This window comes from Amblyraja radiata, chromosome 15, assembly GCF_010909765.2.
Source record: "Amblyraja radiata isolate CabotCenter1 chromosome 15, sAmbRad1.1.pri, whole genome shotgun sequence".
NCBI lineage: Eukaryota > Metazoa > Chordata > Chondrichthyes > Rajiformes > Rajidae > Amblyraja > Amblyraja radiata.
The window spans coordinates 16,489,709-16,517,697 of record NC_045970.1 but is presented as its reverse complement, the minus strand read 5'-3'; the positions used below and the strand labels follow the sequence as shown (position 1 = coordinate 16,517,697).

General features: G+C 41.9%; 1 protein-coding gene across 2 annotated transcripts in view; it reads left to right on the top strand.

Moving 5' to 3' along the window:
• mgmt (O-6-methylguanine-DNA methyltransferase) overlaps positions 1 to 27,659 on the top strand; it is a 339,916-nt gene extending 312,257 nt beyond the window's left edge. For both annotated transcript variants that reach the window (XM_033033682.1, XM_033033683.1), the window contains exons 5-6: positions 2,899 to 3,038; positions 25,279 to 27,659. In XM_033033682.1, the coding sequence (XP_032889573.1) occupies positions 2,899 to 3,038; positions 25,279 to 25,422 (284 nt within the window). In that variant the 3' untranslated portion in view covers positions 25,423 to 27,659. The remainder of the gene's footprint in view (positions 1 to 2,898; positions 3,039 to 25,278) is intronic.
• Positions 27,660 to 27,989: the final 330 nt, after the last annotated feature.

Genomic DNA, 27,989 nt, shown 5'->3' with positions numbered 1-27,989 from the left:
GTATCCTCTGGTGCTGAGTGTGTGGAGTTTTCTTGTTCTTCCTCTCAGCACATGACTTTCTCCTAGCTACTCTGGCTTCCTTCCCCCATCCCGGAGACATGCAGGTTTGTAGGCTCCTGCAAATGGCCCCTAGTGTGTAGGTGAGAGGTAGAATCTGGGAAAGTTGATGAGAAGAAAGGGAAAATAAAATATGATTAGTGTAGTGTTAAAGCACGTGGGCAACAGTAGGTGCAGACTCACTGGGCCAAAGGACTTGTTTCCATGCTGTGTGATTCACTGTCTCATTTATTGCACCCATGCAATATTTAGTGGAACATCCCATTTCTTTCAGTAAGCATGACCCCAGACTTCTCAATACCTGTAATATCAATTTTATGACTGTCCTTGGCTTCTTACACTGAGAGAAATGCATTCCAAGTTTGAGGAACAGCGTTCGCACTGAAGGGCCTGTCCCACCATGCGAGTTCACCCAAGAGCTCTCCCCTGTCTAAAAATAAATCAAACACGTTGTAAGTACGTAGAATGTACGTAGCAGGTACGTCGGAGCTCGTGGATGTCTCGTAGCGGCTCGTAATGCTAACGGCGGGTACCCGGGAAACGCAGAAACTCGTGAAGTTTTTTCAATAGTGTGAAAAATTTCCAAGAGTAAAAAAATACTCGTGATGAAGTCCCACAAGTTTGATTTTTTTAAACTCAGGAGAGCCCTTGGGTGAACTCGCACCGTGGGACAGTGCGCCATAAATGATGTAAATGCAACTGCAGGCATCTGATGAGCATTTTCAGGCTTTTCTATTTATCTTTTACAGAAGCAGTCATTTCTGCACTGTTCATGAAAAATTATCACAAATGTGACCTGTAAACCAGCGCAGTGGCTGCCTCGCCAGCAGCTCGTCCGTCCTTTCACCCTTTTGTTATTTTTAGTGTGTCTAAATGTATGTTTTAATTTCTTAGTGTGTCCTATGTGGGGGTGGTGGGTGTGAAAAGGGGGAAACCGTTTTTCAGTCACTTACCTGGACAAAGATGCGTCTTTTCTCTGTGTTGCATATTCCCCCCCCCCCCCCCCCCCCCCCCCCCCCCCCCCCTTGCATGTTGCTACCAAAGAAGAGTCATCTGATGGATTTCATAAGCTGTAAACATAGTGGATTGGCTCGGCCTTTCCTACCGGAGACCGGCCGGAGCCTCAGCGGCAAACGCAGCGCTGAATTACCAATGAGGAGCGGGGCGATCCCTTGCCGGGGATCGCCAGTGTGGAGCTCCGGAGTGTTGGGCCTGCTGATTCTAACACCGTGGAGCTGTGGTTTGCCGAGCTTCTAGCCGCGGGCACGATGCTGACTTTAACATCGCGGGGGCCTGGGATCTTTTGCTGAGGATCGCCAGTGTTGGAGCTCCGCCCAGCTCGGCCTGTGGATTTGGAAGCCGCCGTTTCCGGTAAGAAGCGGCCGATTCAGAAACACCAAGCCACAGAGTGTGTTTCTCTGCTCCGACGCCAGTGTTTCGATCATCCCAGCGAGAGGGCCTGTACATCGGCTGTCCGTAGCAGCGACTGCGGAGGTTTCAAAGGCCCCGACCACGGGTGAACAAAGAGGAAGATGACTGAACTTTATTGCCTGCCATCACGGTGGGAAACGTTGATTCCGATGTGGTGGATGTTTATGTTAAATTCTATCGTGTATTGTGTTCTTTTTATTTGTATGGCTGTATAGTAACTCAAATTTCACTGCACCAATTGGTGCATGTGACAATAAATGTGAACTTGAACTAATCCTAAGTATCCATTAATAATAATACATTTTATTTATAGGGTACCTTTCAGGACTCTCAAGGACACCTTACAGTTAAAACAAGCATGAAATAAAAACAACATATACAGCAACAATACACAATTCGGAGAGAGAGCAGCAGCCTCATAGCAGTTGTGTCTTGCTTTAACTGTCAATGATCCAATTGGCAACAGTGTTAAAATAAAAGTCACCATAAAGTAGACTTCACAAACCAATTCATAATTGAAAACACCACATTCCTTGTTGCCTTCAGTTATTCAGTTGCGCATTCATTCTGCTCGAATTAGCAATCCTACAGAGTGTTACCACAGCGATTGGATGTTGTTCGTAGAATGCCTCCTAGTTTATATTTAGAGAAAGTGTTCTTGCTGATGGAGGCAGCACAATTGTATGCTACAGAATCATTGCCTATCCACATGAAAAGCATCTCAGTAAACCTCGGTATATTTAGGAGGACAGATTGTACAGACCATGCTCGGCACGATGCATGCAATAATCTATGGCCATGAGCGACAGCATTATGCACTTGCATGGCATTGCTGAGTTGGGTGCCTGCAGCTAGTGCCCAATGGAAGGGGAGATATTGGCCATTAGGCCCACACCATGGTTTAGTCTCCGACAGTAGACTTTTAAAATGTATTCATTTTTCAGAGTCTGGGCTTTGTTGGCACAGACAACATTTATTATACATTCCTGCTTACCCATAATAAGGTGATGGTGTGCTGCCTTCTCATTCTGCATCTGATGAAGGTGCCCCTTTAATCTTCAACTCCTCTCTTTTCCAGTTCTGATAAAAGAGACTTCAACCTCAAACATTGTTTGTCTTTCCACAAACACTGACTGACCCGCTGAATGTTTCTAACATTTGCTGCCGTTGTCCGTTTTAATAGGTGTCGTTTGGTTTAAATGTACACCAGAGTTACTGGACCCACTTCGGAGACTATTGAATGCAGCTGCAGATGTGTTTTCAATAAGTTTAAGGAAAATTAGTAACAATGCAAGCTGGAACTTTATTGGCCAAGTGACAGAACATGACTTGAGAGTCGTAAATATTAAATTGGTTGGCCTTGCTTGGCGAAACACCTGTTCATTGTTCATTCTGTGTTGCATTCTGCAGCTACCTTCACCTGCAAAGTGCTGAGGACCCTGCTGAATGACGTGGAATTTGGAGAAATGGCTTCCTACAAGCAGCTAGCAACACTTGCAGGCAATTCCAAAGCTGCGAGAGCAGTAGGAGGAGCGATGAGAAGTAACCCTGTAAGTTTAACTCGATATTTGTGTGATGAGAAACCAAACCTCTAACTGTTTTGTTGGTGCAATTTGTGCGAGGCCAACTTGCGTTCGGAAATGTAATGTGAGTCAGGACATTTCTCTGTTGAGATTTGCATTTTAAGTATTTCTTATTTAGATCAACAGTGTGCTGAGATGATTTTGGAATTGTGCAAACTCCTGAAAGGGACCTTAACCAGAATGGGAAATTGTGATTGCAGACTTGTGTGTAAGATCATGAGGGGAACAGATCAGGTAGATGCGCAGAATCTATTGCCCAGAGTAGGTGGATCGAGGTCCAGAGGACATAGGTTTAAGATGAAGGGGAATTTTTTTTTAATAGGAATCTGAGAGGTAACTTTTTCACACAAAGGGTGGTGGGTGTATGGAACAAGCTGCCAGAGGAGGTAGTTGAGACAGGGACTATCCCATTGTTTAAGAAACAGTTAGACAGGTACATGGATAGGACAGGTTTGTAGGTATATGGACCAAACGCTGGCAGGTGGGACTAGTGTAGCTGGGACATGTTGGCCGGTGTGGGCAAGTTGGGCCGAAGGGCCTGTGTCCACACTGTATGACTTTACACTTTTTTTCTGCCCTTTATAATTAAAGTTAATTATCAGGCAACTAAACCATCCTTCCGCAACCAGAGAGCAGTCCTGGACTACTATCTACCTCATCGGGAACTCTTGGACTATCTTTGATCGGACTTTACTGGCTTTACCTTGCACTAAAAGTTATTCCCTTATCATACATGTGTGCACTGCGAATGGCTCAATTGTAATCATGTATTGTCTTTCCACTGACTGGTTAGCAGGCAACAAAAGTTTTGCACTGTACCTTGGTACATGTGACATTAAACTAAACTGAACTGAGCTAAAAGCTTTTCTCTGTACACGAGACAATAATAAATTGGACCAAACCAAACAATTGATGGAGAGCGGGAAAGCCTGTTTATGACTGTTTCTGGCAGGAGAATCTTATTGCTGGATTTGAGAATAAAAACATGTGTTGAATAAATCATTGCCATGCACTATTGCCTGAGCAGTAGCTTGACCATGTAAGAGGAAAACATTTCTGGATGCAATCGTTAGGTGATATAGGAAATAAACATTTGAATTCTTCCAATGACCCAACTTGTGAAAGCAAAGTGTAACTGAATGCTGTAGGTCAGATGATCTTGGATTCACTCAAAGAATGGCACTTGCTACTATTGCCTTCGTATTGCTAGGCAGATGGAGATGACCAATCAACTAGTGGTTTTGCTTTGATCCACTGTGTTCTGGTCACAGTCTGATTTGGCTGTGATGGGCTGCCATGGTGAAAATGACTGGCCTACATTCACTGTGCAGACTTAAGAACCACACGTGAAGGGTGGCTAGATAGAACTGTAACCCAGAGCTAGACGACAACCTCAAAATCCAATCACATACCATGTAGGGCACAAAGTGCTAGAGTAATTCAGCAGGTGAAGCAGTATCTCTGGAGAACACGGAGAGGTGATGTTTCAAGTCGAGGCAGAAGAAGGTTCTTGACCCGAAACATCACCTTTCCATGTTCCCCAGAGATGCTGCCTGACCCGCTGAGTTACTCCCTCACTTTGTGTCCTTTTGCATTTTAACCAGCATCTGCAGATCATTGTTTCTACATGTACCGTACATTTTTTGTTACATCTTAGAATTTCTACTGTGCAGAAGGCAGTCATTTGGCTATCAAATCTCTTGAGTTGAGTGAGAAAGGAGTAACTAAGGAAAGAATAGGACAGTCTTAAAGATCTTTGTGTGGAGTCACAGGAGATGGGCAGGGTTCTAAGTGAGTATTTCTCTCTATTTACTGTGGAGAAAGATGATTCAGATGTCGGTGCAGGCTCGAAGGGCCGAATGGCCTACTCCTGCACCTATTTTCTATGTTTCTATGTTTCTATGATACTGTGGAGAAAGGTGATTAATAGTGATCTTGAAGAAACATTACAGCAGAAGAAGTGCTTGAGTCTTCAAATGCGTAAAGGTGGATAAATTCCAGGGACCTGATCAAATGTATATTAGGACATTGTGGGAAGCTAGGGAAGAAATTGCAAGGTCCCTGGCCAGAGATATTTGTATCATCAATAGCCAGGGGGAGGTGTCGGAGGACTGGAGAGCAGCTAATGTTGTGCCTTTATTTAATAAAGCCTGCAAGGAAAAGCCTGGCAACTACATATCAGTGAGATTACATCAGTGTGTAAGAAGGAACTGCAGATGCTGGTTTAAACTGATGATAGACACAAAAAGCTGGGGTAACTCAGTGGGACAGGCAGAATCTCTGGAGAGTAGGAATGGGTGACGTTTCGGGTCAAGACCCTTGTTCAGACTGGTTAGGGATAAGGGAAACGAGAGATATAGACAGTGATGTGGAGAGATAAAGAACAACGAATGAATGATATGCAAAAAAGTAATGATGATAAAGGAAACAGGCCATTGTTAGCTGTTTGTTGGGTGAAAACGAGAAGCTGGTGTGACTAGGGTGGGGGAGGGATAGAGAGAGGGAATGGCCTGTCCCACTTGGACGTCATTTGCGCGTCATTTACGCAACAGGCCAGTAGTGACTGTCGCGTGAAAATCGTCTAGCAGTACGCCAGTCGCACGCCAAGTGCTCTTGAGGGTCCTGCTTCTTTTGGGAGCCATTTGCAATGTCGTTCGTACTTAGTCCTATCTCCGTGGCAAGGATTTTCCCAGTGAAAAGTTTTCAAAGCTACACGCACTTTATACCCGGGTGGTCATGTGGTGGGGCGCTCAAATGACGTGCAAATGGAGCGCCAACGGCGTATGGGCGGCACATAGTTACGGACGTTGATGCACGGTGAACCATAATAAATTAGCATAGGCAATGTCCGTGCGTCACCGTGCGTAACCATTCGTCACCACGCGCTACACGTATGCCATCAGTACGTCAGTGTACGCCATCAGTACGTCAGCGTGCACAAGAGATACATCACGCAGGTGGCGCGCGAATATTTTGAGCATTCCAAAACCCTGGGGCACCGCGGATTACCGCCTCATGACCCACCATGCCTCACGACGCGCCAACCAATTTTTAGGATGTCGCGTAAATGACACCCAAGATGGACAGGCCCGGGAATGCCGGTGCTATCTGAAGTGAGATAAATCAATATTCATACCACTGGGCTGTAAGCTGCCCAAGCGAAATATGAGAAGCTGTTCCTCCGATTTGCATTTCGCCTCACTCTGACAATGGGGGAGACCTAGGACAGAAAGGTCTGTGTAGGAATGGGAAGGAGAATTAAAGTGTCCGGCAACCGGGAGATCAGGTTGGTTCACGCGGGCTGTGCGAAGGTTTTCCGCAAAACGATCGCCCAGTCTGCATTTGGACTCGCTGGTGTATTTATTGGTGGGTGAGTTATTGGAGTAAATGGTAAGAGACAAATCTACTTGCATTTGGAAAGGCAAGGATTGGTTAGGGATAGTCCGCATGGCTATATGGATGACAAATCGTATCTCCAAATTTGATTGAATTTCCCGAGATGACCAAGAAGACTAAGAAGGGCGGTGTGGTAGATGTTATCTATGTAAACTTTAACAAAGCCTTTCAGAATGTAACGCATAGAAGGCTGCTCCAAAAGGTTAGATCACATGGATTTCAGGGCAAGCATGCTAGTATTGCCAAGCATACATCTAATCCTGCAGTTTAGACTAAAATAAAATGGCGGATTACACACTCCTCACAATTTTATTATCTTCTAGAATGTTTGTTTATAGAGTCTCAGAGTCAGGTCAGGGGGAGTTCCCCCCGCCACGGGTACCATGTAATCCCACGCTATCTGCTCCATGGTCGGATAGTCGGTGACTAAACCGTCTCCCCCACCTGGTTTGCCAGGTGAGGTGGGGGCTGTGGACCCCCAGCAGGACCAAAAACAAGACCTGTTAAAGGGCGGATAAGCTCCTAGCGAGCCAACGGCCATCCACACTTCAGTAGAAGTTACGATCACTGTCGTACATAGCATTGTAAGGCATCGTGCCCGTTGTGGTTTTCAATGATGAAGATGATGATTTATAGAGTTTAAAAACACACGATTCTCAGAAACAAAACATTAGAAAATTCTTAGGAATTTCTCAGGGCAATTTTTTGGTCTGCATTGTGCCCACTTATTCAGACAAAACATATAATTCCAGCAGTGGGGATTTACCACATCATGTCTGTTCGGCTGTCAAAATCAATTGTTTTTTTTGGCTTTCAGCAGTGAAACCTGAAGCACTCATTACACCTGCTGAATTAAGCCAGCAACCGAACACATGGTAAATGGCAATGTTGTCAAATTGTTTACTAAAATGGGGCTTCCCAAATGCAGTTTACAAAATGCATCTTCCATTGAACCCTGTAATACATAAGAGGAATAGATCGTGTCGATGCACAGAGTCTCTTGCCCAGAGTCGGGGAATCGAGGACCAGAGGACAAGGTGAAGGGGATAAGATTTAATAGGAATCTGAGGGGTAACTTTTTCACACAAAGGGTGATGGGTCTATGGAACAAGCTGCCAGGGGAGGGAGTTGAGACAGGGACTATCCCATCGTTTAAGAAACAGTTAGATAGGTAAATGGATAGGACAGGTTTGGAGGGATATGAACCAAACGCAGGCAGGTGGGACTAGTTGGCCGGTGTGGGCAAGTTTGGCCGAAGGGCCTGTTTCTACACTGTATCACTCTATGACTCCATGACTTGACGGGGGTCACAATTTCCCTCCTGTGCATAGCTCCCTCCCATCCTTAGTCTGAAGAAGGGTTTCGGCCCGAAACGTCGCCTATTTCCTTCGCTCCATAGATGCTGCTGCACCCGCTGAGTTTCCCCAGCAATTTTGTGTACCTTCCCTCCCATCCTTATATACATCAATGATTTGGATGAAGGGATTCAAAATAAAATTAGCAAATTTGCAGATGACACCAAGCTGGGTAGCAGTATGAACTGTGAGGAGGATGCTATGAGAATGCATGGTGACTTGGACAGGTTGGGGGAATGGGCAGATGCATCGCAGATGAAGTTTAATGCGGATAAATGTGAGGTTATCCACTTTGGTAGCAAAAACAGGAAGGCAGATTACTATCTAAATGACGTCAAGTTGGGAAAAGGGGATGTTCCCGATGTTGGGGGAGTCCAGAACCAGGGGCCACAGTTTAAGAATAAGGAGTAAGCCATTTAGAACGGAGACGAGGAAACACTTTTTCTCATAGAGAGTGGTGAGTCTGGAATTCTCTGCCTCAGTGGGCGGTGGAGGCAGGTTTTCCGGATGCTTTCAAGAGGGAGCTAGATAGGGCTCTTAAAAATAGTGGAGTCAAGGGATATGGGGAGAAGGCAGGAACGGGGTACTGATCAGCCATGATCACATTGAATGGCGGTGCTGGCTGGAAGGGCCGAATGGCCTACTCCTGCACCTATTGTCTATTGTCTATTGTCTATCCCACACAAGTTATAGCTCATCAGCAAATTAGCCGAGCAGTAGCATATCAATGCCAGCAAGACATCCACTTGCAAAACGCCAGCAATGATAGTTCACTTTGTAAGACCTCTGGCCACATCAAAACAAAAGCTGTTGCTGTTTGGAAATTAAATTGTCCAAAGCAATTTATGATTTTATTGTAAAGAAAATGATAAGTCAAAATGCATCTCTATTCCTTTCGTCAGTAGTATGGCTGGTAGCTACATTGACAATGAAGCAAAGGTATTGCCAAATTCCTTTAGTACATATCTGACAAATATGCCTTTGTAGTTAGTGTGCTTCACTTAATTCATACTGTGACCTTCCAACTTTGTCAGGAGGATGAAGAGGAGTCAATAGCAGTTGGGAGTGAAATGCCTTTGCTACAAATTATGCGAAGGACGTTGTGGATCAACTCACCTTAACTGAGGAAAAACTTCAAATACTTCACTGTATTTCAGATTGATTTTAAGGTCTGTGGTCCTCAAAGGGCAAACATGGAGTTCAATTAACAAGCTCATTAGAACAGTACAGGGGACCATAAAAGAATCATAAAGGCTCTTGGAGGTGAGGGAATGGAAGATTGATCAGTTCAAGGTCATTTTCATGACTGCATTCAATTTAAACAAGATATCACCTCTACTTATGCCTATCCGTAAGGAGGTTGAAGTAAAATGGTTTTACTGTGAATGTATCTTGTTATGTACATCTGAAGTCCAAGATTAGTGACATTGAAATTTGTTTGTGCAGCTCATATTTTCAAGTATAATAGAGAAAATTACATGGCAGGATCGAATGGCCCCATTTATTACCTGAAATCTGGTAAAGAATCCTGTTAAAGGCTTAAATAAAATCAGGGTATTTTTTCATTTGTTCTGTCCTAACTCCTGACTCGCCATAGAATAAACTCGCTCATTCAACAAACAATGCAACAAAGATACAGCAGAAATCTTTAAAGAGTGCTTTATTATAAAGCTCATTCACTACTGATAGTATCATTGTTACTCTTTTCATTAGAGGTTGCTGGCCATCTCTGATCATTTTTGTGCCTGATTTCTGATTTCTTCAAATCATTTAAATTCTAATTTTTTTGCTGGATAATTTTGGCTGCTTTTAAAACAGTTCCTCTGCAGTCGTCAGGACTTTCAAGATGGGAGGATGGAGTGATGGAGGGAATCAAAAGGGGTGATCAGGAGCAGCCGGGAGAAGAGAGGCGTAGGAAGGAACTGCTGATGCTGATTTACACTGAAGATAAACACAAAATGCTGGAGTAATTCAGCGGGCCAGGCAGCATCCCTGAAGAGAAAGAAGGAGTGACATTTTGGGTCGAGACTCTTCAAGAAAGGTACTGTGCAGAAGGCCACAGCTGTAATGGATGTTTATGGGGGGACATCTACAGTCTTATGGAGGAACAAATTATCGGCCCCCTTTATGTCTTTAAAGGAATTATCACCAAGCTGTGTTGCCTGTCATAGCTATAACTTGAGCTTCAAATCAGAACAAATGAACTACACAGATTATATCTGAAAGGGTCAGAGTTACCCAAAAATGTTATGCAAGATGTTTTTGCCATGTGACTCGGTGAATATCATCGCTCTGCTTCCTGGTCACTGATGTATTGGAGCAGCCCGTGAACTCTCTATGCCAGTGGCATCTCTTTACTGATGAACAGAATGAAACAGGATATAAGGGAACAAACAGTAAGCTGTCTGGCATTACTCACGTTTACTTTGCTTGTTTTGTGCCAAGAGAACAATGCAGAAGAATCTCCTATTATAATTTGTCAGGACCTCTCATTGTCTTGAGCACTTCAGTGAATAAAATACTTCTGAAGTGCTTAATGTAGGAAACATAGTAGCCAATTTGTCCACAACAACCTCCCGTAAACAGCAAAGGCATAATGATTTTTTAAATATTGATTGAGGGATAAGTATTAGCTGGGATGCTGAGGACATCTCCCCTGTTCCCTTTGTAATGGTACCAAGGGAGCTTTCCCATCCACTTGAGAAAGCACACTTGACATAGACTTGAATGGCTCATTTGAAAAACAACACTCCCGACAGTTCTTCAGTCTGAAGAGTCCTGACCTGAAATGTCGTCTGTCCACTCCCTCCCCCTGAGTTCCTTCAGCTATGTTTTGCTCAAGATCCCAGCATCTGCAGCTTCTTATGACTCCACACAGACTTTCTATTCAGCACCAAAATATCACTTGCTTGACCGTGCACCTTCAGAAAGATTGGTTACCTTACCCTGAAAGGAGCGTCCTTCAACTTTAGTGCCCTGGCCTGAAAAATAAAGGAACAGGGAGATTGAAACATAGAAAATATGTGCAGGAGTAGGCCATTCGGCCCCTCGAGCCTGCACCGCCATTCAATATGATCATGGCTGCTCATCCAACTCAGTATCCTGTACCTGCCTTCTCTCCATAACCCCTGATACCTTTAACCACAAGGGCCACATCTAACTCCCTCTTAAATATAGCCAATGAACTGGCCTCAACTACCTTCTGTGGCAGAGAATTCCAGAGATTCACCACTCTCTGTGTGAAAAATGTTTTTTTCATCTCGGTCCTAAAAGATTTCCCCCTTATCCTTAAACTGTGACCCCTTGTTCTGGACTTCCCCAACATCGGGAACAATCTTCCTGCATCTAGCCTGTCCAATCCCTTAAGAATTTTGTACGTTTCTATAAGATCCCCCCTCAATCTTCTAAATTCTAGCGAGTACAAGCCGAGTGTATCCAGTCTTTCTTCATATGAAAGTCCTGACATCCCAGGAATCAGCCTGGTGAACCTTCTCTGCACTCCCTCTATGGCAAGAATGTCTTTCCTCAGATTTGGAGACCAAAACTGTACGCAATACTCCAGGTGTGGTCTCACCAAGACCCTGTACAACTGCAGTAGAACCTCCCTGCTCCTATACTCAAATCCTTTTGCTATGAATGCTAACATACCATTCGCTTTCTTCACTGCCTGCTGCACCTGCATGCCTACTTTCAATGACTGGTGTACCATGACAGTGAGACAGTGAATGATGAATAAGGTGTAGGTTATCATGCAGAACATATCAGGAGATAAGGTATGAAGGCCCTTTCTATAATGTCCCGTCCAGTGGTACGATTCAGCTTGCCCAAGGCTGTCCTTGTCCTGTGATGAGCAGCACACCTTTTTATGCTGAGGGGTGACATGTTTTTATACTGAGGGGTGACTTGTTCTTGGGGGCTCATGTTGTCGACTTCCCCGTGGAGAGCCCTCAGTCAGGTGAACGACAACAAACAGAGACAGCAGCAGCACCGCAGCTTGGCGCCAACCCGGAGCACGCTCACTTTTTAGGGCGGACACCTACGGATGTCGAACCGGATGGCATCACCCTGCTGCAGACTTCTGCTGCCTCAAATGCAAGAAGAAGAAGAGGAAGAATTGTTCTTGGAATTTGTGTATACCCGCCTCCTGTGGAAATGGATTGTAATAATTAATCTTTGTGGAGGGTCACTAAGAACATGCAAGTCTTGCTCATATGAAGTGCTGGGGAGAGAGGGTCTGAACAGTAATAGGGGTGGGAGGTGCAGGGTTCATGAGTGAGAGGTGTTGCACCTTGCTCCAAGAGAGTGATTATTGGGTTAGAGAGGATTTGGGAACAATGATGATGCAGTGTGGAGATGGAATGAGGTAAAGGGCAAGATCCGTGGTTTGGTAACTGAAGAAATATTTTAAAATATAATGGCTGTGCATCCCCTTGCTGGGTGAGCTGTCCAAAAATTACCCCCCCCCCCCCCTAATTCTTCCCCATCTCCTCCCTGTGCCTCAACTGGATTTCTCTCTTTCCCCTTCCACCTCTATTCCTTCCTCTGGCTTCACATTTCATGCCACTTCTCTCCTTATCTCACAACCTTTTGTCTTCTCATTTGTTGCCTTTGTCTGACCATCTACCAATCAAATCCACACTCGCCTATATCTACCTATCTGGAGTAGCTCAGCGGGTCAGGCGGCATCTCTGGATAAAAAGGAAAAGTCCCAACCCGAAACGTCACCCATCCTTTCTCTCCATAGGTGCTTTCTCACCTACTGACATCCCCCAGCACTTTTGTCTACCTTCCATTTTTGCAGCATCTGCAGTTCTTTCTTAAACACTGAGTTACTCTAGCTCTTTGGGTCTCTCTTTGGTATAAACCAGCACCTGCAATTCTTCTCTACACATTTTGTCTATCTATCACTTGCCAGGCTTTGCTCTGCCCCCACCTCTCTTCCAGCTTTTTCTCCCCCCACTTCAGCCTGAAGAAGGATCATGTCACTTATCCATGTTTTCCGGAGATGCTGCCTGACCCGCTGAGTTACCCCAGCCCTCTAAGACCATGTTCTCCAGAGATGCTGCCTGACCCGCAGAGTTAGTCACTCCAGCACTTTGTGTATTTTTTGGCAACCAGCATCGGCAGTTCCTTGTGCCCATATTTCCCTCTAGTATTCGTGGATCACTGTAAATAGTTACCAGTATCAAGCAAATGTGACACTGGAACATAAGTATAGTGCACTCATGTTTTCAGGTGCTGTTGAAATGCTGGGGCAAAGTTTGCATTAAACTGAGAGTATCATGATTCTTGCTTTCTATAGCAACTTATGGTTGTTGCCTTACAGATGAAATTTGATCTTTTGCATAGTTATGAGTCAGGTAATGATTTTTGCGACTTCTAGTTTAGCTGTAGGAGCCCCTTACAAAGTTCATCCAACTGTGACATAATTTCAAATGGGATGTTGCTTCAGATAAATAATGGCAATGGCTGTTTCCGCAGAGCCAAGAATGGGCCATCAGAAATAAATACTTTGCATTCTCTTTCCACTTTTTCAGATGTTTGCTTTACTGAAAAACGTAAGCCTGCACAAAAATGTCTTATGGTTTGCTCACCAGGGGTTAGATTCACAGGACAGCCACATGCTGGGACTGTGGATTAGAAGTGAAGTGAAGCATCTATTTAGATTACTTGAGACAATGAAGCTTCATTATAAAACGCCCCAGTAAACAAACACAGAGTGCAGATTGGATTATACTATGTTTTGGAGGTCTGAAAGGGCTGGTTTCAAGGAGCGCACACCTAGACATGTGCAACGGCTGGATATTAGGCCAACGTCTAAACAGATGAAGTGGAGGTCAAGCCCTGTCCAGATAAAGACAAAACAATGCATGCTCAAGTTGATTGAGGCAAGTGAACACTAGACCTTTAAGCAAGGAAATGCTGACTTTCCACTACACAGAAATGTAATATAAATGCAGCGTTTAATGCCCATTCATAATTGACTATGAAGTTATATTGAATTCCCTTCCTGAACATCTGTGGTCTTTATGACGATGGTCCTCTCACTGATTTGTAATGGGCCTGTCCCACTCACGTGACTCTTTCGGCGACTGCCGGCACCCGTCATAGGTCGTTGCAGGTTGCCGAAAATTTTCAACATGTTGAAAATCCAGCGGCGACCAGAACAAGGTACGACGTTTTGGGCGACTGCTCATGACCATACAGGCTTCACCCCACGACATGTTGCCGGGGTGTCGCCTGTATGGTCGTGAGTAGTCTCCTCAGTCGCCCAAAGAGTCGTAGTGTCTTTTTGGTCGCCGCTGGATTTTCAACATGTTGAACATTTTCGGCGACCTGCAACAACCTATGACGGGTGCCGGCAGTCGCCGAAACAGTCACGTAAGTGGGACAGGCCCATTAGGAAGGGGGTTCTCAAAATTTGACCTAACATTATAAAGGAACAGCGATATCTTTCCAAGTCAGGAAAGTGCATGACATGGAGAAACCTCGAAGTTAGTGCTTGCTAGCCTGACCCTGCTGGAATGCAAAGGTCTGTGGTTTGAAAGATGCCCTCCAAATTTCACACATTTTATTTACGATTGCCTTATTTTAAGCCAAATAAATGTGTTCTAGGGTCCCGCATTCAATTTAAAAATGATGCATTGTTGACATATCCTGGTTTCAGATATATATGAATAGATAATATTTAAAACAAGTAGTAAAATGATGTTTTTGAAATTGTGTCCACAAATAGAAAGTGGATATATTTCTGTTGCAACCCAGTTTGTTGACAGAGGAAAATAGATATGTGAGTGTGTACAATTATGCTGCTCTATTGTCTCTTGGCTGTAGTGCAATGGTCACTGTCTGAAGCCTAAAAGAAGTAATGAGCTTGACACCACTGTTGAACACTACACCATTCAGTCTACTGACAGGATTTACTAAATGCAGTTCAAAGACAATCAATACGTGGTACTGAGAGTTTTTCTTTACTTTTTTTTTAAACAAGAGCTTTATTGGGGAGTTAGTTTATTCACAGATTGCCACGAGCATTAATGACCGCCAGCATCTTGTTTTGCCAGTCACCTAGATGGCTGTTGATAAAGATTTAGCATCATGTTCTAAGTGTCAGGGCTGTCAGTACTGCTGAACCATTTGACCAGAAGAAAAAACGCCCAGGGAGCTATTGATTACAGCTTCTCAGTGTCACTTGTTCACTAGGATTTAGGTATTGATGAGGCCTGGAGTGAAAACAAGTCCTTTCCCTGGTGGGCTCTAGCCAGAAGTACAAAATGCAAAGTTAGAGAGAATATTCAGCTGTTACCTGAATCTAAGGGATTCCAGTATTGATTGAAAGGCTCCTTCATGTTATTTTTGTTCAAGACAAATCTATGCTTTTGGAAATTCACAACACATAAAAGAGTGTGTGTATCTGACCACATTTATTGGAGAGGAGCATTGGGGGGGGGGGGGGGGGGGGGGATATTTAAAATGGTATGCTATGTCAAAAACATTTCTTTCAGCCAACAATTCAGAATTAAGTTTCACCTGTCTTTTGAGTGTTATTTTTAACTATGAAATCGGTAGTGCAGGCACTTGTTGCATATTTGAAGTATAATTGGTTCAAACAGACTAAAGGCAGCAGCTTTGGCGTAGATTTTGCAGAGTTTATCCAAGAAGCAGGCCATTGAATAGTAAACTAAAAGGAATTGTTCAGAATAGAATGTGATTCTGCTCAAAGGAGGAGCAAAGTTCCTAATCCCATTTCCTAGCTCTTATTCCATAGTCAAACACTTTGTCCCCCCCCCCCCCCATCAGTTGCTTCTCTGTTTCCTTTTTGAAAAGCCTGTTTGCATCTGCTTCCTCCACCTTTGCAGCGAATTTCAGATTCAAACTCGCACAGGCTACATGGAAAACATCCTCCTTGTTTCAGCTTGTCATATACCTTCTATCTCTGACCTGTCATCTGACCCATCGATTTATTTTAATTTCTCCACTTCCTTCCATCCTACTTAGCGATTGTACGTGGGAAATTATACCCAACAAACAAGGAAGGGGAGAGGGCAGTAACACAAAGTAAAATAATGGCGTTGGGGAGATCGGGGAAATAATTGTCACAGATTCAACCATCAAAGCAAAGAATATACAATATTCAATGAAAAACATATAATGCACACTTTAAAACCGCACCAGATGTAAATTGCAACCCAGAGTAATAACTTTTTCACACTAAATGCACTTCCTGTCTTTTCAAAAATATTTTTCACACTTTTTCGATTTGCTGATCTGAGAGGGATAAAGGGCTCCTGCTTGTGCCTCATAGGCAACTACCTGATTGTAGTTGGAAACAGTGCAGGTTGATGGCACCTTCTGCAGGTTGTCATCTCCTTCAACTGAGGGGAAATGATTTCATCTTTACTTGATGCCACTCTCTCGTAGTCCTCCAGGGAGCGTGAGCTCACAATGTCATGAAATCAATGTTACAGCCCTGCCACCCAACCATCTAGCTGTGCCACCAGGCTATTTGTACCAGCTTTGTTTTTGTTTTAAAAATTACTGAAGTCTTGGCGCTAGTGCGGCAATAAATAATTTAATATTGAATGAATCTGTTCTAGAGAGAGGTTGTCAATCAAACTGAACTCTTACTTCACAGATAGAAGCATTCCAGCTTCTGGACCTGCATGAAGGATGTTAATGTTTATACATTTGTTACCCCATTTAAAATGAACAAGTTAAATGTGATTTTTAGCTGCACTGAAAGCAGTTTTGTGCAATTGCATTATATGTTATGCTAACAGAAGACTAAGAGCTAAATAAACTGTATAATTTGAATTGGTAAATTACTATTTAATTACCAAGATATAACTTATTTTGTACCTGATCATTCTACGACAAGCACCACAGTGGAGTTATGGCGATCATATGTTTTGATATTTTAATATTGTTATTTGTTAGTAATATTAGAGGAATTATTATGAGATAGCCAAAAGTATGTGAGATGATAAAGTGAATTATACAATGACATCTGACAAACTAATAGGATGTAAATGGTATCATTAAATTGTGTCTCTAGATTGTATAAAAAAAGCTAATTTCCCAGCACCTTTTCTGTACATTCTTACGGGCAAAAAAACAATTCCGTGAAAAAGGAAGGAAAGTTCAAGGGTTACAGTTCCTCGTACAATCTGTCATCACTTTGAATAGAAACCATTTTTAACACCATTGACAGCAAATGATGTCAGTTTGTCTAGTCCGAGCTTTCTGTCTGATGTTTTTGCACACTCTCATTCAAGTTCCCATAATATATTTTTAATTGAACCGTTTAATACAATATTTTACGATGACGGTAGTTTGAGCTCATGAATTTACAAAATCACGATGTAACCAAAATTCCCCCTCAAAAAAGGGAATGCTGCGAACAAAATGTTGCAGTGGCACTGAAAAGTAAAATAGGATTTCTTCTACGTCGAGGAATTGATAACTTCCCCTTAATTTATATTTGTTTACTTACTGAAACCATGAACAGGGAAAATATTGAGTTGCGTTGCACCTTAGTGAATATGTAGTTAACTTTTGTTGTCCTTAATTTGAAAGCTGGAGTAACCATGATTTACTTATTGATTTATTGTTATACAAGCACAAAGTGTGAAAAACTTCAAAACGGGACAAATTTCATTGCATTGGCTTAATGACAGATTTGTCGATGTTACAATCACTCCTGTTAACATGTTAGCAATTAATTTGTGCTCTAAACGGCATAAGTTTAATTCTACCAGTTCCTAATGGTTCTACACTTTATTGCCAAAAAGACTTACCGAGGAATTGAATCTAATTGTATCACACTTTTGTCAAGTATGAATTATCATGTTGATGGAAAGTGAAATGGAAAATTGGGGACTTAACTATTATGAAATCTGTGGATTCTCAATCCTCTGTGTACCTGATGTGCTATTGTACAGATCGCCAAAGTATGTGGAATAGTGTTCAATAACCTACAGCATTTTTATGCACACTACTTCTGGGACTTTTGTCCACTCAAGTAAGGCAAAGAGATTGAGAGCAGTAGGCCCTGGCCCATAGAATTTAGGATATTGAGTCAAATGTTCAAACATCATTTTCCTACCCACAAAACTGTGATGGAGGTACCTCAGTTATCCTAAGTATAAGTATTAATGGAAATCAAGATCGGATTTTCACACTGGCCTTCACACTGCTTTCACCCCAATTCATATGCCTACTAATCATTTATTCTGTGTATTGAGTTTGGACAATAAAAAATAAAGGCATCAGTTTACCTTCTTACCAGCTCAGACATTTCACATGCATGACATTTCCAGCATTGGCAAACATCCCTATTATCACAACCTTCCAATGAAGCAAGAGTCACTTCAAGGTCATCTTACAGACAAAACAAACTGGAATGCATGCTCTTAAAAATTATAATGAAGAGAATGTATGGGATAAAGAGTTGCTACATTATGCTTTCACCTCTGGGACCTGGGTATAAATCTGTCTTCAGGCTACAAGAATCCTGTCCCTTGATTCGATTGTCATTGAGTCATTCCCAACCTGCTTCCTAATGATGTGAGTCCATGGCATTAAACTGCTCATAATTTAACACTAGGTATCAGTAAAATGGCAGTCACACTTGAACAGGCCAGAGGAATGGTTAACATCTGAAATAGGAAGTGCAACGACGAATATTATTTTGTATTGGAGATACAGTATATTTTGCTGGAAAACCAAGAATGCTTTAATGTGCAATAAAATACTCAATATGCTGTACACAGGTTGAGAAAAATGTGCGAGAAGAAAGAGAGCATTTAACTTTTCGAATGTCCTTTTATCAGACTTGCATTGTCCATCTGTTTGCATCCACACCAATGGTATGTGCTGTTTCCAGTGGGAAAAGGGTATTAACATCTCTGTCCAGTGACACTGAGAGAAAATGCCAGCATAAAAAGGTGTTAAGTCAAAGCAACATCATAAGTGGAAACTTTGTAAAATAGGTTTCATTTATACCGCATCTCTGTGCAAAAAAACGCTTGAATGTTTTGTTTAATGATTGGTGAAAGATACAGCAAGGAAACAGGCCCTTCAGTCCACCAAATCGACACCGGCCATCAATCAGCTGTTCACATTAGTTTAATGTTATCCCACATGGGTCAATTTACAGAGGCCAATTTCAAGTTGTCATTGGTTAAGTCAAATTCAACATCACTGTTATTATTTTTCATAGTAACCATAAATATATAATGAAAATATCTTTGCAACTTCTCAATTCTGAAAGTGCTTTCCATGTAGATCAGATTTTTTTGGTGGTTTCTTTCAATATCCTGCCAGCCAGAGTTAGAGGGTAATACATTTTTATTTTCGAAGATCACCACCTAGTATCTCATAAGTGTTATAGAGACTCATAGAGTGTGTGTTCTTTCTTTAAGGATTACCTGTGATATGGGTTTAAATGAGCAGACTTGCTGAAGGCTTCAAGAACAAATTAAACCATCTTGAAATAACTGGGAATAACTCAAAATATAAGAGTTTAAGAAGGAACTGGAGATGCTGGAAAATCTTCTACCTTCAAAATATAAGAGTCTGTGTACATCAAAATTTGCCAATATCAGATATCTGTAAATGGGCCTGTCCCACCTAGGCGATTTTTTAGGCAACTACAGGCGACTAGTTTGTAGCCACATGTTCGCCGGTGGTCGCCGGGAGTAGTCTCCTCAGTCGCGCAAAAAGTCGTCGCATCTTTCTGGTCGCCACTAAATTTTCAACATGTTGAAACATTTTTGGTGACAGTGGGTTTGACGCCAATGAGCGTAGCTTGACTTCTCCTGACGTAGGTGCTGCGTAGGTTGTCGCCAGGATGACGTAGGTTGTCGCCGGTTTTTCGGCGACCTGCTACGACTATGACAGTCGCCGGCAGTTGCCTAAAAAATCCCCTAATAATAAACATAATGTACCAGTCAATTTCTGGTTTATATGTTTAAAAGATAGCCTGTGAGCATGCTTACACCTTCAGAAGTTTGTTGAACCTTTATTTTACAGTTCATTCATATATTTTTCATACAAAAATAACAGATAAACACAAAAGTAGGTAATTCAGCTTTTCTTACCTGCTCCATTATTCAATAAAATTCTGGATTTTCTTAATATCCAAAAATGTATCATTTTACCGTCATAAATATTCTCAGCAACTATGCTTCCACAGTCTTTAGATGGCCACACTGTGGCCAGGCGGCAGACCTTAGACCTAGGTTCGATCCTGACTACGGGTACTGTCTGTAAAGAGTTTGTACGTTCTCCATGACTTGTGTGAGTTTTCGCAGGGATTTCCTGTTTCCTCTCACGTTCAAGTTCAAGTTCAAGTTACATTTATTGTCACATACACCAATTGGTGCAGTGATGTTTGAGTTGCCATGCAGCCACACAAATAAGACAAACACAACACTATAGAATTTAACATAAAACATCCCCCACAGCGGAATCAACGTTTCACATTGTGAGGAACGGCAACAAAGTTCAGAAATCTTCCTCTTGTTCACCTGTGGTCGGGGTCTATTGAGGTCTCCGCAATCACCACAACGGCGGCCCGATGTTTAAGGCCCTCTCGCCGGGATGATGGAACTCCGACGTCGGAACGGAAGAACACTCTCAGCGGCTTGGAGTTTCTGAATCAGCCGCTTCCTACTGGAGACCGCGACTTCCGAAGTCCACAGGCCGAGCTGGGCGGAGCTCCAACACTGGCGATCCTCGGCGAAGGATCCCAGGCCTGCGCGATGTTAAAGTCAACACCGCCCGCAGCTGGGAGCTCCGCAAACCACAGCTCCACGGTGTTAAAGTCGGCAGGCCCAACACTCCGGAGCTCCAACACGGCGATCCCGGTAAGGCATCGCCCACTCCGTGATGGAATTCAGTGCTGTGCCACTACCGAAGCTCTGGCCGGTCTCCGGCAGGAAAGGCCACGCCAATCCAGATGGTAGGCCGCAGGGGGGGGGGCGAAGATGCGGCTCGGACAAAAGACGCATCCTCAACCAGGTAGTGACTGAGAAGACGTTTTCCCCCTTCTCCCCGACCCCATACATAAAAAAGACTAAAAGACCTTCAAAAACAAACATTTAGACGGACTAAAAATAATAAAATGGATGAAAGGACAGACAGCTGCTGACGAGGCTGCCACACTCGATGGCGGCATCACTCCAAAAACGTCCAGGTTTGTAGGTTAATTGACTTGGTATAATTGTAAATTGTCCCTAATGTGTGTAAGATATCGTAAGTGTTCGTTGATCGCTGGTCGGTGTGGACTCGGTGGGCTGAAGGGCCTGCTTCTGCGATGTATCTTTAAACTAAAGTAAACTAAACTGAAAGTCTCCATGAGGGAAGAATTCCAAAGATTTCCTACCATGTATATGAAGAGATTCCTTCACATTTCAGGGTTCAATTGCCAACTGCTTATTATAAGGCTATGATCCCCAGCTTTAGACATCCCCACCAGCGGAAATATCCTCCCCTTATCTGTCCTGTCTAGTCCCTAAGGATGTTGTATATTTCAATAGAATCCCCATAGGGACAAATGTCCCAAACTGTTCAATCCTCATTGGCATACCACCTCCAATAACAAGCTGGTGAAGCAAAGCATCTCTGGATAGAAGGAATGGGTGACTTTCTTTCTTTCTATCCGGAGATGCTGCCTCCCAAACTGATAACAACACACATATTCCCTGCTTCGTTTTCAACCTGATTGATAGTCCTCATTGGTATATTCCCCCAATCCCATGTGCATCAGCTTTTTTTCCATAACCTCTTGTATGGGACCTCAGTAAAGGTCTTCTAAATTTCCAAATGCACCATATTCACAGGTTTATCCCTTATCTATACTTCGGGATACATCTTCAAAAATCTAACATTTCTCAAACATGACTTTCTTCTCTTTAAATCCATGTTGACTCCACAGAATCCTTTTTTTTTGGCATTCTGATACCACTTCCTAATGAACATCTTCTAGCATTTTCCTCATGGCTGAGTTTGGGCTAACTGGTCCACACATCCCTGTTGTTCCTTTTGAAAACAGATAGAGAAACATTTATGTTTCTGCACATGAAATCAATTAAAGTTGACAAGGTTTGTATTTAAATTTATTGGTGTATTCTTATAATAGAAAGGCAAGTCATAATATTTTGAATTCTATTGAAGGCAAGCATTCTGTTTGGAGGTTCCACCCTTTTTAGTGGTTGTGTTGAGATATTATACCATCATCTCTGTGAGATGGGCAAAGTTTAAGGTAGATGTGGGGGGGCAAGCCTTTGTACACGGAGGGTGGTAGATGCCTGGAATGCAGTGCCAAGGGTGGTGGTGGGGGCAGAACGATAGTGAGGTTTATGATGCTTGTAGACGGGCACGTGGATAGGCAGGGAAAGGATGGATATGGATCATGTGCAGGCGGGTGAGATTTGTTTATTTTTGCATCATGTTGGCACGGACATTGTGGGCTGAAGGGTCTGATCCTGTGCTGTCCTGTTCAATATTGTATGTATTTTTGTAATGAACTCATCTTTACTCTTTGACCACAAGCCGACAGTTACTTCATTAGGAAAGGAATATTGTGAATATAATCAGCAGATTAGCTAGATTTGAATATTTCTGTCTTGCTAGGATGGCCAATTTCACCGCACGTAGTTTTTAACTATAAGTACATACACGTGTCATGCAAATTTAATCTCTCGCTATGAACATATTTTAACATTCAAAACAGGTGATACTACCATATGAAAGCATAGAGTGGGAAACAGAGATATTCAGCCCACCAGCCTGTTCTCTCCTCAAAGCAATTAATCCACCTGTCATTGTCCTACCAGATATATTTTCTCTCGAGAGACAAATTCTGCTCAGCTTTTTGAAAGAAAAAGTAACCACAACTATCTTACCTTGGGCATGATTTAGCTAATTGTTGACTTCAAACTATTTGGAAAGTTAGCACACTGAACTTTGGCCAGTGTCCATATTTCATCAGGATTATACAATTATGTCACTCCATCCAAAATGGCAGACATCACATAGTATGCATGTGATTAGTATGGGTGTTATTGATTAGTACGGTTGATATTGATTAGTACGGGTGTTAGGGGCTATGAGGTGAAGGCAGGGGATTGTGGTTAGGAGGGAGAGATGGACCAGCCATGACTGAATGGCGAAGTAGACTTGATGGACTGAATGGCCTCATTCTGCTCCTATCACTTATGAATGACCAATCTGAAACCTTTGCACAAATACAAAATCAGCTCAGAATCTGAGACTAAATTGTCAGAAATGTATAGAATTAATTCTACATCCCTGTTACTCCAATACCAGGTGGATTCATGTCCCAATACGACTACTTTACATTTGTCAGCTTTACAGATAGGAAGTAATACACATCCATAGAGTATAAGAGCCAGGATGTCTTGATGCAGCTTTATAGGGCTTTGGCTAGGCTGCATTTGGAGTATTGTGTTTAGTTTAGAGTTAAGTTGTGCCATATATTTGTAGCTTACCTCTCTGCCTATCTCTCTGTTTTAGTATTTTGTAACAGCTATTTAATTACTACTTTATACTTATTAACTGCCTATCTCTCTGTTTTAGCATTTTTGCTAACAGCTATTTAATTATGAATTTAACAGTTATTTTGATTCTGATGGTAATTTAAAAATGTGACTTAATAATGTTGTAACCCATGTATTTTGTTTGTGTTGACCACACTGTACAGCGGACTGCCAGAAAACAGGTTTTTCAAGTATTTCCTGCAGTGTTACTTTGGCAGAAACCATTGAAATCTATGAACAATATTTTGCAGATTAGTAAATAAACCATGTTCTGTAGATTAGTAAGTAAGGCATATAAAACAATTTCCGTTCAGACTAGAACTCCATTAGCATGCTTTATTGTCAAATAAATAAATATCTTCGAAACAAAGTATTGATGAATTCAGTCATGTGCTGAACAAATGTAACATAATTACGTAAGATGAAATGCGTACGAAGGAAATGCGGATGCGGGTTTATATCAAAGATACACACAAAATGCAGGAGTAACCCAGCGGCATAGGCAGCATCTCTGGCGAGAAGGAATAGGTGACGTTTCGGGTCGAGACCCTTCTTCATAGTTCCGGGTCTGCCACGATGCAGAACTTTTCTTCCGTCGCCTCCACCTCCATGCCTTTTTCTTTGGGAAGGAGCCCTCACCACCCAGTATTGACTCATTCTCCCATCTCCTCTGGTCCCCCTCCTATTGGACCACCGGAAGGCCCTCTACCCTCTATAGACCTTTTTATTTATAGTTAAATAAGTTTGCATGCAGAATTATGCATAGTGTAAATGCCAGGCATTAAATGCCAGGCATATTGTACTAAGATTAGCAATTATTATCACAACCTTGTAATTTTTGTAATAACCTTGTTCTTGTAATTTTAGTTAGAACCACTACTGTCATCTGAATTTTAAAAAGATTTGACAATCACTTTGTATATTATCTTGTTCTGACTAAACCTCATTTCAAGATTCAATTTAAGGGAGCATTGATACGTTTTGCAAATTTTACAAATAAAAAAAGTATTTTGTATTTACAATACAGAAGGTGGCCATTTGGCCTATTGGGGTCCATGCCAGCTTCCAGGGGACTAATCCTATTCTGCCCTTAACTTACTTCCTTGTACCCCTTCACTCTTTCGCACGTGCCATCAACTCCCCTTTGGTTAATTTTGTCACTAACAGGCACTAGAATGTAATTTGCAGTAGCTAATTAACCTACCAGCACGTCATTGCGACGTGGGAAGGAAACCATCGCACCCAGAGGAAACCCACTTGGTCACAAAGAGAATGCAGGCACTCGACACAAGCAGCACACGAGGTCAGGATCAAATGTGGCTCCCTGGAGGTGTGTGGCTGTAGAACTAACTAACTGACAGTATAGCTAACTGCAGCTGTCCTGTGCCACCCTCTCAGATTATTTTCATGAATAGCAGACATTTAACATAATTCACTGCAAAGTCAAAATCTCAGATGAGTTGCGTTGTTGACCAAAAATGGAACATTCACAGGATTATAGTATAGATTGTGACAAATGCTTGTTTGCAATGTTGATATTCTTACCCTCATGATCAATATCATTATTTAGGGTATCACTCAGCTTTGTCAGAAGCTACCAGTAAAATACATCACAAGTAATAATAAATCTAGCATGCAGAAAAAGGGAATAAATTTGCCACTTTAATTCCTGTCTTTCCTAAGCTGCTCATTTGCTGGCCTCTGAGTGAATGGTTACGTCTAATTATACTAAAGCTTTGTAACTCTTTCCTCTGAATCCTTTATCCCTAATATGGAAATCAATTTAGAGTGTGCAAAATTCTGTGAAATGTTTACTATTGATCTGGGGTGACGTTTTTAATAAATAAAATTTAACGTTTGTGCAATTATTTTTTTTTTTTGCCTTAATCTCAGGTGCCGATTATCGTGCCCTGTCACAGGGTGATCTGCAGCAATGGACAGATTGGTAATTATATGGGAGGAAGAGGAAATCACCTCAAACAATGGCTACTGACACATGAGAAGCTTCTGAAAGAGAGCCGAGAAACATCTCGGTGACTTTGTCCAATGCTGCCACACAGCTAGAAACGTATGCCAACAACATGCAGAATAAAGCAAGCCCTTAACACTTCCACTATTATTTTGGGAATTTCTAAACAGTGATTTTAAAACGGATAAAAGAAACTTGAGAGTGTTATGCGTGGTGGCAACACTACTATATTAAAAAGGGCTGGATACATCCTGAGGGACCCTGGCCTTTCTTGTTTTTACATTTTACAGAAGAATGAATACATAGAACTGTGTGCATGTTGTGTATGTATTTTGTTTCCATCTACAAGCTTTTTTTGTTCTATTTTTAATGCCCATTAAAGCAAGGATAAGGGAGTGGGAGGAGCATGGCAAATGTTAGGTGCAACTGCCCCTCTGAGGAAGCATCTGGCTCACAGAGGGGACAGACGACAGTCTGATGCTCGCGTGTTACTGGGAGCAAAATTAAATCCCGAGGCTTCAGCACACACCTCTTTATTCCTGCACCGTATTGTATTTGACCAGCACGGAAAGCTGAACCTCAGCCAGATGAGTGTCAATGAGTGCCCTGTCCTCTTTGATGTTTGAGCTACTGAAATAATCTTTCTCATAAACACTTTTCAATGTTTTTGTGACTATTTTGCGCATAGGAAGCATTTTGTACATGCTGTCTTTCAGAAGAATGTCTGTCACGGCTACACCATTGTTTTTGTTTTCAGTTTGAAATATATTTTCCAAATCTCAAAAAAGGCATCATTTATATATTGGGTATTTATTTTCAGCAGAGTCATAATGCTATATGTTCTTATCTTTTCAGAAGCGGCTAAATATGTAAAACTTTCTTTTGAGTAGCCAATTTTGTTTGAAACACACACTATCTGCACAGCGAATTAGGTATGGGAACAAGTTCCTGGCAGTTTAAGGACAAGAGATTTTACATGTTTTAATTAGCAAGAAGACAAATTACTTCAATTGTATTAATGGAGTATTGTCAATGCTGTTGATTTGGGGGTCAAAGGCTTAATCACGGACCTACACTTTACCTCAATTGATAATGTCTTTGTCACCCACATGCTTTCATTCATAGAACTGGGTAAATAATTTGTATGTTTTAGTTTACAGTTGTCTTATGCATTCTTTCCCCTTGGAAATTATTTTATTGGCTAGATGATTAGATTGTGGAGAGGGAGCTCGCACTGGTACTTTCTTTTCCCACTGAAGACATTGTTTGAGCAACGACAGTTATCCTGCCTGGGGGAAGATGAATTTTTCTGCCCTTTCATGCTCCCATTTGCTCTCATTGTTAGTCAATGTGGGCACATGCAAGGATTTCACATAATTAGTTTATTCTATATTCATAAAAAAGGAAGATTTTAAAAAAAAAAAAATCTTCATTCCAGACATATTTTATTTTAATAATCCGCGTGGCGTTGTGTGAGTACAAATTGTGTTCGATGTGATTAATCATAGAATAATCAATTAAAGGTCGCAAACTGCCACAATTTTTCACAAACAGGTACCTCTTTCGTAAGAACATTAAAGTCGTAGTGAGAATAAAAGAGAGGGGGGGGGGGGATGGGTGTCAGATAAATTACATATTACATTGGAGCTGCCACACAATTGATACAATGGGATTTCCGGCTATTACACAGATCAAAAATGATAGCCGTTAAATCATATCAGAACAAGATACCTGTGCTATAATACCCACAAATGTGTTCTCACATGGGGTTAGAATATAGCTCTCGGCATGATCCCTAACTTTTTCACGTTAGGTGTAAGGTTGTACATTTATCGGACATTCATTTTGGCATGTCTCTGGCAATAATATCATGGATTTACTTTCCGTGATGTTGGCTTTAAGAAACTAAATGATAGTGAATTGCCAGCAAAATTAATAATTACAAAGTATATCAGTTTTCTTTCCAACGAACACCAACATTATGAACACCTGTGTCACACAGATTATTGAAATACTAAATTTTTTATCAATTCAAAATATTTTGCACACTTTTTTATGGATGTTGAAGGGACTTCTGGAATTGAGGTTTGGATGGCGTGGTTTTTTATTCCAGTTTGATGACTTTTTTTAGTTGCCCATCACTCTTTATGCAAATCATTATGAATCCCGATATTTGCTATGTTCTTATTTGTCATGTGACTTCCTTGATATTGATCATTTAATTTTTATTGGGACATATTTTCCTTCCATAATAAATGCAAGATAATTCATTAGAACAGTTTCTATAAATAAAAGATGGATCTGACTTTGGAAAATGTGATTAGCCTTTCACCATTGAGTGTTCTCCCAGCTCGCCTGAATTGTAGCTCTCTAATGGTATTAAAAGATAAGCCTCTCTCACCAGTCTTTGAACCAACAGAGGGCAGCAGAGTGTAGTGGAATTGCATTACAAAGCAGCGTACACTCACAACAACAGCTTCACCCTCAATTATTTCTGTTTTTAACCTACAAAGAGAAGCCAGAGAAGTTCGAAAGAAACTTGCACATTGATTTGTGCAGCATATTTTTAATCAAGGTGCCTCACGTGTAAATTTATTTGTACGCATTCACTTGTGTCTTTAACATGTGCAGCTGC